The sequence below is a fragment of the Taeniopygia guttata genome, chromosome 26 (genome assembly GCF_048771995.1).
Source record: "Taeniopygia guttata chromosome 26, bTaeGut7.mat, whole genome shotgun sequence".
NCBI lineage: Eukaryota > Metazoa > Chordata > Aves > Passeriformes > Estrildidae > Taeniopygia > Taeniopygia guttata.
In genome coordinates, this window is record NC_133051.1 from 4,965,868 (window position 1) to 4,977,445 (window position 11,578).

General features: G+C 52.5%; 1 protein-coding gene across 1 annotated transcript in view; it reads right to left on the minus strand.

Annotated features, from left to right (window-relative positions):
- CACNA1S (calcium voltage-gated channel subunit alpha1 S) overlaps nucleotides 1-7,033 on the minus strand; it is a 54,147-nt gene extending 47,114 nt beyond the window's left edge. Inside the window, exons 1-2 of the mRNA XM_030292034.4 lie at nucleotides 6,742-7,033; nucleotides 2,352-2,457 (exon numbers count right to left, since the gene is read on the minus strand). Of these exons, the coding sequence (XP_030147894.4) occupies nucleotides 2,352-2,457; nucleotides 6,742-6,902 (267 nt within the window). The 5' untranslated portion in view covers nucleotides 6,903-7,033. The remainder of the gene's footprint in view (nucleotides 1-2,351; nucleotides 2,458-6,741) is intronic.
- Between the last annotated feature and the right edge of the window lie 4,545 nt (nucleotides 7,034-11,578).

Consider the following 11,578-nt stretch of genomic DNA (forward strand, 5'->3'; position numbering starts at 1 on the left):
TTCCATTAGAAAAGACAAAATCAGATACAAACTGGATTTAAAAAACCCTTCTGGATCAAAGGAAATCTAATATGGAAAGAGTAATAATCAAATATGTTGAAATTAAACAACTTTACTTCTTCCAGGATAAAGCAAAATGAATTCTTAGAAAATTTATGGTTATGGTTATTTCATTATTTTCATTTTTATGGTATTTCATTTTTTTGGTATTTCATTTTTTCAACCCCCAAAAACAAGTTCTGATTAACCAAGCTTTCATGAGACTAATTCTAAACCTAGTATAAACTCTGACTGCAATTTTCCCTGCTGGCCACAGCAACTCAGAGCGTGGCTGCTCTGCAGGTTTTCCTTCCTGCAGGAAGGCAGTGGCAGCAGAGGTCTCAGGGGAATCTTCTCTTCTTGAGACTCTCCTTGTGATGCCTTAGGATTTTAGCTTTTCTATTTTTCCACTATTTGTAATTCTGCGGTTCTTTAGTGTGGAAATCTGAACTCCATCCACAGTGTCAGCAGCTGGTTCCCCATTTTGGGCAGACACAACAATTCCTCTCCAGGCCTGGCAATCAAGGACACCTCAGGCCAGAGAGATGGAAACAAAAGGGACTTGGGGGAGCAAACTTGGGGTCAATGACTTCATTACCTGAAGTTGTAATTGGAAGATTAACTCCCAATATGCAAATGGCCCAAACTTATAAAAGTGTAAAAACGCATGGTCCATTTTGGGTGTAGCCCCTGGGGAGGCTTTGTCTGCCTGGAATGTACCTGAAGGCCCTTCAGTAAATACACCTGCTTTTTATTCTCTTCATTTCTCTAGGCTCTGTTTTTAGGGAGCCCAAAAAGGCATCACTTGTGGAGCTCTCAGCTTTAAAGCTTTTGAGAGAGCTGTCACTGCTCTGGGCTGCAGGAGCCTTCCCTGGAGGGGGCTGGGGCTGGGCACAGAAAATCTCAAATTCTCACAGCTAGGGTTACACCAGTAGGCCTGTGCTAGGCTGATGCCCCAGGTGATGGGTGCCTGGCTAAATTCTCAGCTGGCTCTGCTCCTACAAAGCCACCAGAACATGGTGACAAAGGGACAGGAGGCAGGAATGAAAGAACAGCAGCTTGGGACTACCTGGCTCTTCATACCTATTGCTGTGGCAACAGGATGAAACATCCCCCAGTAGAGTATAGCATAAGTAATCCAATATACAAGAAATAAAAACAGATGGAATTTCATTCATGCAATGAATTTACATAATTTGGTCCTTGCCCATGTGCCTCTTGCTCATGGGAAAGCTCCTGGGGCAGCATCAGCCCCTGTGGGAGCCCTGTGAGGCCAGTGTCCCTCCATCCCCTTATCCCACACTCCTGGGCTTCCCCCAGCTCTGCCCTCTCAGCTCTCAGCCTCATCCCAATCCCTCTCCCAGGGGGAACCCCATCCCCACTGTCCCCATCTCCTGCTTCCCATGGTTAACCTGCCCCAGCGCTGCTTTGCCACTTTTGCCTCTCCTCGGAGGTAACTGCACTTACCAAAGCCTGCTCTGCCCCCAGCCAGGGAAGAAAAAACCCAAAACCAGCCCGAGGGTTAGGGAGGCTGGTCAGACCAGCCAGGAGGCTGAAGGAACATGCCAGGATCTAACCCTGCATGGGCATTTACCCTGAGGAGTCCTGAAACCCCATTTCATTGAAAGGGGGATTCAGATGTTTTGATTCAGTCATCATAGTCAGTCTCTCAATGGAAATCAATGTGGCTGAACCACAGTGGGGATCTGAAGAGGAGAAAGGCATGGCAGTCTAAAAATAGTGTAAACTATTGATCTGGGTCACATTAAAACAACATATTCCAGGAAATCTGGAGCAACTGTGGAAGAATATGGAATAATGATTGGAAAGAAGTAACCCTTCTGCCTAACAGAAACAGGTTTCTCCCCTCTTAAATAAAAGATAACAAAATTAAAATAGAGTTTTGAAAGGAAAGGTCAGATTAAATTACTCCAAAATGCTGAGACAAACCATTTGAACCTTTCTAGAATAGAATGTTTCCTTTTGAAATTGTGATTTTAAGAAATCTGAGGAAATTTTTTCTTTCATTGGCATCAATTCTTCCTTTGTGTGCACTCCACACACAACCTGCTGTCTTTGATCTCTACCCAGAGGTGCTTTTAGCCCCTCTGAAACCCTTTGTGCAGTCACTTCTTCCCACCCCTGCCTCCCATTGACTGCAGCAGCTTTGGCTGGACCTGAGAGCTGCCTGATTCCCCCTGGGGCAGCAGATGGCCCCAGACCAGCTCTTGCCACCTTGCAGCAGTGTCACCCCAAGCCACCAGCCCCACAGAGCCCTCAGGGCTGCGGGAAGGGCTCCAGGTGCTCCTTACCAGGCTGGAGTTGGCGATGTTGGTGTCATCCTCAGGCATGGGCAGGTAGATGGCCAGAGCAACACAGTTGGCAAAGATGGTGAGGAGGATGATGATCTCGAAGGGTCTAAGAGGAAGCGTTAAGGAGTGCAGACAGCAAAAAAAAGCAGAATAACCCCACCCCTGTCCTGTCCTGCCTGGGTGGGTGTGGAGAACCAACCCTCCCACAGGGGCAGAGGACAGAGGGAGCAGCCAGACCTCAGCCTCAGCACGTCCTCAGGTGCTGCAGGGCCAGGACCCTGGGGCCAGCTTTGACACAGGACAAAGGGAGGGGAGAGCTGGCAGTGTTCCCCTCCTCATCCTTCAGTGAATCACCCCGAAGGGTCAGGAGCCTGTTCAGAATGTAGGCACTGAACCTGTGGAAGAGGTTCTATGGCACTTCTGTGAGCCAGAGAGAAGTTTGATAAGAGGATCCATGTTTACCCCTTGAAAGAATTCTCTACCAAGGTTGTTGACATAGAAACCTGTCACCACAGGGCATCCCCAGCCAGGTAATAATTAGCATTGGCTCCATGATTCCCAGAAGGCTGATCAATCTCTTTATTATTATATCATTAAGAAACCTATTGCTTTCATACACAGTTATGATACAGGTGGACCTAATTGGTCCTCCAGTCCAAACACCATCACCATTGGCTAATTAAGAACTCATCCTTTAGTAAACCAATCTCCACAACACATTCCACATGTTCACAATACCAGCTGCAGCAAGATAAGGTAAGAATTGTTTCTCATTCTTTTCTCTGATCTTCTCATAGACTTTCCCAGAACGATGCCTGGGAAAGTTTCTGCTGCTCTCTGTGACCAGAGAGCTGCTGCCACATTTACTGCTGAAAGAATTTTCTACCAAGGTCATTGACATAGAAACCAAGAAAGAAAGAAGGATAAATAAGAGAAACCTGCAACTGCCTATTCCAATGAGCACTTTGCTTGTCTCTAGTGACCAATGAGTAAACTTAGGAGTTTTGTAATGTATAAAAAGCATGCATGCCAGAATAAAAGCAGTTTGAGGCCTTCTGAAAATGGAGTGTGTTGCTCTGTATTGCCTCTATCTCAACTATGACATCCCAAGCATCCCCTCCAGTGCAGGCAGGTCCAGCTCCCTCTGCACTTTGCATCCATGAGGAGACTCCTGCTGCTCGGGTCCCACGGGGGCTCTGTGATCCCAGCTGAAGGTATCTGGGACAAGGCAGCTCGTTCATCCAGGGGCTCCTGTGGCAGAACATCCCCAGGTGTCCTTACAGCCTTGGACAGGCAGTACTGTCCCCAGGAGTGAACACAGCACTCAGCCTGAGGACTGTCCCACCCCCCTTCAAGGTGGAAACTGGGCTGTTTGGGCCCTGTGACATCTCAGAATGACAGGGGTGACTTTATTATTTCCCTATGAAAACCCTGGGGCAGGCATTTTGTCACTCCCAGGCTCTTGCTGCTGTCACTGTTTTGTTGGGCCTTGAAACCTCTTGGAGAAGCTTCGGCTCTCACCTTCCTGAAGGCCCCAAAGAGCTCAAACTCTGTCTTCAGGGCCTCATTTGCAGCCAGGCTCTCCCTCCAGGGATCCCCACGCTCTGTTTCCCCCAGCATTCTCCCTTGAGGGCTGTTCTGGTGGCCACACCACTGTCCAGCCCAATATTTCAGAGCAAGGGCCACCTGGGGAGCATGCCATCCACACCAGCCTGAGTGCTGTCAGGTGTGTCCTGGGCTCATCACAGCCTCTGTTCCCTTTTCTGAACCTTTCTATCCATCAACCTGATGAGCTTTAAAAACTGAAATCAGCTGGAAAAGCTGCTCCCCTTTGTGTCCAGGCAATGAGGCAGAGCCCAGGGCCTGGAGGCTTCCCTGCCTGCTTGGACAGGGTAAGACAAGCCCTCCTTGAAGGGTGACCTCCACTGGGACTGCTGTAACTGGAGCTGGATCCACTTGTTGCCTGTGATTCTGGCACAGTTCTGAGGCAGAAATGCAGTGGGACAGGTTGAACCAAAAAACCAGCCATGTGCATAACTGGGTCAGTGTGTCTGTCTCCTGCCACAGAGCCCCAGCATCCTCCTCATCTCCTTGTCTTGCAATCTAACTTCTTTCTGCCCAGCATGCTCTCACCACACAGCATCCAAGGGTCCCCACATCTGCCTTGCAACAGGAATTAGGCCTCTGTGTTTCTCCAGGCTCCCCATAGTCCTCACCCATCTGCCTTGAAGTTCTCCTGGCTACACAATGATCTGAAATACCAGGGTGGTGTCACAAAGCCAGACATGCCCCAACAACTATCAGGCTGTTGGACTGTCTTGCACACAACACCCCGTAAGCTGCAGAACATTCCATTTCCTTGTTCTAATGAACAGATTTTTTGAAATGTGAGCAAATTTCAGCACGAAACACCCTCTGCCCCAAGTCAGCATTTCACCCGCCCTGGGCTGAGTGGAGTGATGGTCCCCACCCTTCAACTGCTTGAAAAAGCCCCTGGCCCACCCCTGGGGCTCAGCTTTGTGCTCTGACAGCAGTGCTGGGCCCAGGGAGCAGGAACACATACTGCCACGTGGAACCTACAGCCGGGTACCCCCACAGCAGAGGCTCAGAGCTAATCCCCCTTGGCAGCCTGCATGTCCCTGCAGACCATAATAACCCCCAGGAACTGGAACGACCCGACCCTGTCACATACCCTGATCCCTGAGTGAGGGCAGCCAGGTGCATCTGGGTATAAATACAGCCAGGCACCGCAGAAACCTGATTCCCTGGATCATTTGTCCTGCACAGGTCACAACCACCTGCACATGCCACCGTTCTGTGGGGCACCCACTCATCCCCCCAGAGCACCGAGGTAGGGAAGACCCTCCCTGTGCTGTGCACTTGCTCTGGCACGTGCTGGCCCAGCAGGAGGAATGTGTTTGAGCATGCTGCAAGATGGAAATCCTATTTCCAGCTCCTCCCCTGCCACTCAGGCATTCACACAAGTTCCCTCCTTTCTCAGTGCCTGTTTAAGACACAGTTCCCTTCTATGTGCCCACAGAACCATCATTTCTCTTGCCAGAGACACACAAAATGAGAACTCCTCAGTTTTGGCCCTGCTCCCATTCCCTGGAGGACAGAGAGTCCCCTTGCAGTCAAGGAATGAGGTCTCACTCCAGCACCAGCAGAGCTATGAGCATGCTCTCATGCCTGCCAAGAGGCTCCCTGGGCTTTGGGCAAAGCAGCATCTCTGGGCATGGCTTTGGTACCCCCACAGCAACACAGCCAGCCTAAGTGACCAAGCCACCTCCCAGAGTAAAGCCTACCCAGGGGTGGGATCATCTTGCCAAAGCCAGGAACACTCAGATAAGGTTCAGCAACAGAAATGAGAAAAGATGTGGTGGAAGAACTCGACTCTGTTCCCAAGTCCATCGTTCGTGCTACAGCCCAAAAGTTTTGCTGAAATCAAAGTGAAAAATTTCATCTCCCACTCTCTTCCTTTACATAAAACACAGGTGAACAAAGTGATAGTTCCTGGATGCACGGCAGGAACATGACATCTTGGTATTCCTGAGCGACAATGCCCCAGTGAAAAGGTCAAAAAGCAACACCCAAACTACAATACTAAGCCAAAGGCACAAAGAAAGACTATCCCTCTGAACGGTATCACCCAGAAAAAGTCCTCACCGGTGACAGCAGTACCAGGGAGGGATGGGAAAGGGAGCTGAGAGGGCAATGGTGGCAGCAAGGATTTGGGAGAGGCCCCCCCACCAGGGCAGAGCACAGCTGTGGGATCAGGCAGATTGTGATAACACAAAGAGCCATCCCAAGAAACTCACCACGGTCTTGCTACCCACACCCAAAACTCCAGAGGATCACATTGTCCCCAGCCTGACCCCATCCCCACCCCTGCGTGGGCACTGTGCCCCCTCCTGCCACACCAAACCCCCTCCCCTCTCACCTGTCTGTCCCACATTGCTCCCCAGCACACAACACACACAGAACATTCACCTCCCCAGGCTGTCCCTGTCCCACCCCACCTGCCCCATGACCCACTCCTCATCCCATGACCCACTCCTCATCTCCATGACCCACTCCTCAGCCCATGACCCACTCCTCAGCCCCATGACCCACTCCTCATCTCCATGACCCACTCCTCATCTCCATGACCCACTCCTCGGCCCCATGACCCACCCCTCAGCCCCAGCTTTCCCCTGCAGCCCTGGCAGCACTGCCACTGCCTTTGCCAGTGCATCCTACAGGGCTCCCTGAGCTCCTCGCTGCCTCTGGCAGGCCTGAGACAGCACAAGCCTGAAACAGGCTGGCAGCTCTGGTGCCCACAGCAGCCCTGCCATGCTCACGGGCACACACACACACACACACTGCTCCCAGCCCTGCAGCCAGAGGATACTTCCACTCCACGATGCTGATGCACGCCTTCCGCAGGGGGTTTTCCAGGGTTAGGCAGAACAGAGCCCTGGGTGGACGAGGAGCTATTGGTGGTACCGGCTTCTTGGACTTCTCCTTCTGTTGCCTCTTCTTCACATCACCCTGGGGAGAAGAGGGCTCCATGGTGTTGCTCCCCCAGTTGTCTCTTCCCCTCCTGCCCTGCAGTGGAGCCCCCCTTCCCCAGGTCCCAGCCGGCTGGAGCTCCTCTGGCCCTCTGTCTCCTCCGTGCAGCAGGGGGGTGCTGGGGGAGTGGGGGCTGGAGCCTGCACTCGCATGTACAAACACAAAGCACGAGTTTAAATTTAGATCCTGGCCTGGCTCTGGGTGCTGTCCCAGCTCCTGAGGCAGCAGAAGGGCCCCTGCAGCTGTTCCCTCTGTACCCAGCACATGGGGACTTGGGCGAGTGCTTGGCGTGCCACTGGCTGGGCTGGGGGTGGGACAGGCTGCCCGGGCTGGGCTCTGCTCCGCCACAGCAGCGCCCGTGCCCCAGGTCAGCTCTGTCCCCAGGTCCCCACCTGCACCGGGAAGCAGCGGGGCTGCCCCGGGGCAATGTGCGTTTGCTGATCACATCGTGCAGGGGGAGATGGAGAAGCCAGCTCTGGCCACTTCCCAAGGAAGTTTCCCCCCTCATCCCATCAGCCCCTCCTCTGCAGGATCTCACCTGCAGCTGGTGCTCACCTGTGCCCTGCACCATGGCATACGGGGGCTGTAGGGCCATCGAGGCTGGGCCATTCCACTGCCTGGACAGCCCCGTCTCAGAGCTCCAGGGAATCATGGTGAGTCCAAAAAGTGCTCAGGCTTGCTTTTCTCAGGCCCAGAGGAAACCCTTGGCTGGCACTGGTCACTTGAACAACCACCTGCTCAGCCCTGCGGAGGTAAGTCCTGTATGCAGGGTGAGGAGGATGTCTGTGATGCAGGAACCCAACCAGCCTAGTGCTGCCTTGTGAAGGCTGGCCTGGAACAGAGGCTAGACAGAGCTAAAGAATAAAGTAGGGATTTATTAGAAGGTCTCAAATACATTCACCTTGGGCAGCACAACCCAAAATGGTCCCAAAATGGGTGACTGGTCATGGGGTCTCACACTTTTATAAGTTTTGGTCCATTTGCATATTGGAGTTCATTGTCCAATTCCAGCTTCAGCCCATGAAGTCCCATCCTGCTTGTTTTTCTCTCTTCAGCCCACGTTGTTTGTGCTCTTGGGCTGAGATTTGGATCAGCTGTCCTTGGGTCCCCAGCTAGAGAAGGAATTGTTTTGTCTCCCTACTCTATGAAAAGAGCTCACCATCCCCTAATATGAAGCCCAGACCCACACACTAAAGCAAAATAGAATCTGAAAAAGATAAAAGCCAAAACCTGAGGCATCACTAGGCTGAATTGTGTCCTGCCAAGCCCTGCTGGGCTTGGGAAAGCCTGACTGGGTGAATGGTATGGCAATTCCTGAGCTGAGCTAAGGATAGAGGAAGGTTATCAGCACCTTCCTCAGCAGGGGACTGAGGCACCAGCAGTGTTATTCATGGGGGTTTTCCTGGAATTTTCTAGACTGTCAGCAAACAAACTGCAGCGATCAAATGTTCCACAGCAAATGGTTTCCCTGTTTTACAGCTGTTACAGCTGTTACAGACTGCCCAGCTGTGCCCTGCTCCAGCCACGGCACTGTGCTGCCTTCCTCTCCCTGGCTTTGGGGGGTCATTCCAGCGGGCAGGGAAATGCTTGCCAGGTGTGCAGCCAGCTGTGCTGTGGGCCAGAAAAGAGGGATTGGGAAGCCCAAGGCAGGGAGAGCAACTCCTGCAGCTGCTCCAGCCAGTTTTGATGTACTTTGGAGGAGGATGCCCTCGGTTGTGAAGGGGTTCATAGAATCATGGAATGGCTTAGGTTTGAAGGGACCTTATAGATGGTCTCATCTCAAATCCCCTGCCGTGGACAAGGGCAGCTTCCACTAGGGTTAAATTAGCAATCTGCCCACTTCTACACCACTCTGCTCTGCAAACCAGAGTCAAATAATTTCTGCTGCGGGGTCCAGCCCCGTTTCCATGTGAGGCAGATCCTTCTTCTCACTCATTTTCCCCCTAAACTCTAAGTGCAAGCCGGGAGCCCTATTCCCACTGCTGCCGGTGCAGAAGAGCCTGTGCAGGGTCCGCAAGGCCGCGGGGCCCATCTAGCGGGGATGTGCAGGACGAACATCTGCCTGGGACACTGGGAAGCCGGGAGGAGGGAGGCCGGGGCTGGGCAGGGCATCCCCGCAGCCCCTCCGGGCTCGCACAGCCCTGAGCCCCGCCGGGAGCTGTCGGCACAGGTCGGATTCATCCCTTTTCTGACCCAGGGATGGGGCAACTGAGAGGCGTTTTAGAAACTTTTCTTCCATTTTCAGTCTCATTTGAAGGGTGACACAATGCAGGTGTTATAATTCACGCCATCACTATCAGAAACCAACTATTTCCTAATTACAATACATTAGAATTATCAGCTATAATGACCTATCAGATTTGCCACATTATACTGCAAATGCCTCAAAGCCAATCATCCAAATTAGCCCTCCTGGGTCCTATTACAATGCATCTTTCATAGTTCTATTTCTCCAAAGTATCTAGTCTTTTTTGCAATGAAAACCTTTGAAACTTGTTTCTATTTCCATTTCTCTCTCAACAATGTCTGTCTTACTCCACGGCATTTCTACATCAGCATTTCTCATCTCAAGGTTTGCATACAGCTGCACAGTATGTGAGCCTTCTCTCAGGTTTTCTAATTTCTGATTGGCACGGGCACCAAACCCGACCCGGCACGGCCCTGGCACACACGGGACAGCGCCGTGCCCGACGGGGCCGCTCCCTATCTGCCCGGCAGCGAGAGGCTCCTTTCCTTCCTCCTCTTCACACCACTCCTCTTCCTCGCACACCCCTGGGCCTGCATTCCCCTCCCGCTCCATCACCGCACCGGCACGGCCCTGGCAAGGCTCCCAAAGAGATGGGCTGTGATGGGGGTCTGACTCCTGCAGGTGCATCTCCTGCCGCCATGCCGAGCCGAGCGGAGCCGTGCCGTGCCGAGACGAAGCGAACCGAGCCGTGCCGAGCCGTGCCGAGCCGTGCCGAGCCGAACCGAGCCGTGCCGTGCCGAGACAAAGAGAACCGAGCCGTGCCGAACCGAGCCGTGCCGAACTAAACCGTGCCGTGCCGTGCCATGCCAAGCCGTGCCGAGACGAACCGAACCAAGCCGTGCTGAGCCAAGCTGAACCGAGCTGAGCCGTGCCGTGCCATGCCGAGCCGAGCCATGCCGTGCCAAACTGAACCGTGCCGTGCCGTGCCATGCTAAGCCGTGCCGAGACAAACAGAACCGAGCCATGCCGAGCCTAGCCGTGCCGAGCCGAGCCGAGCTGAGCTGAGCCGAGCTGAACCGAACAGAGCCGTGCCGTGCCGAGCAGAGCCGAACCGAACTGAGCCATGCCGTGCCGAGTCAAGCTGAACTGAGCCGAGCCGAGCCGTGCCATGCCGTGCCGTGCCATGCCAAGCCGTGCCGTGCCGTGCCAAGCCGTGCCGTGCCGAGACGAGCCGAACTGAACAGAGCCATGCCGTGCCATGCCGTGCCAAGCTGAACCGAGCCGAGCTGTGCCATGCCAAGCCGTGCCGTGCCGTGCCAAGCCATACCAAGCCGAGCCAAACGCTGCCGTAACCGCTCTCCGGCCGTTCTGCCGCTCGTCCACACGCCCGGTCCTGCCCGGCCCCGCAGCTCCGCCCGCCCTCGGTGCCGGAGCTGCCGCGGTGCTGGGCGGTTCCGTGCCCACCCGGGACTCGCTCCCCGCAGCGGAGCATGAGCAGGATGAAGCTCTGGTGCTGTTGGTGTTCCCGTCTTCATCTCTGTGGCCAGACACGTGTGGGTGTGATGGATGAGTTACGTGATGGGTGTCTCTCACAATTAAAAGGCAAATGTTATGTAGATGTTACAAGGAGTTTTATAGCTATGTTTTACACCCCCCCTTGCGTTGTCATCAGGGGATGGCCTGGGTAGCCGGGACATTTGGGAGGGTCAGCTCGTTACTGTGGCAACATCTGACCTCCAGTCAAGATTTAAGAAGTAAACTCCACCTCTGGACAGTGAAGGAGTCGATGGACGGGACTTTGGGAGGGGATAAAGGGTTAAAAGGCGAAACCTCCATTGTTTGGATGAGCACATGGTGGTAAAAATCCTTTGTTTCTGGTGCTGTAATATTTTCTCAATTCAGTCTTCTGTTGTATTTTTTATAAGGTTTTAATAAACCTTTTAAATTTTTTGGAACTGAGTATCATTTCTCACATGTGTCTGTACGTGCACACATGTGTGTATAGTCATGTGTGCCCACTGGTGTCACCAGTGAATGGTTTGGGCACTTAAAGGTACTGGCAAAAAGCAGATTTTAATACAAATTTGTGAAAGTGCACCTTCAGGGAGTTGAATTATGATGTTCACCCTGTTGCTGACTACATGACTGTCATATGTATAGGAAAACCAGATTGGAATCCATTTAGGATGATTTACATGGAAGGGATTTCACCTTTAGTGAGGGTGCAAAAAGGTCAGGGTTAAAAAAGGATAAGGGTGCAAAAGGGTTTAGCAGCACACAGTCATGGACTGATTTACCAATTAAACATTCAATAGCATTTTTTACATTTAAACGGTGGCTTACTAACAGACTCATGATAGCAGAATCAATTCACACACATTCAGAGATGTGCACATCTGTACTGATCTGTGCAGAGGAACCTGCCAAAAATGCCCCTTAGGTTCGGTGAAATATGTCACATCCCTTAGTGATTCTCAAAGGTGGGGAT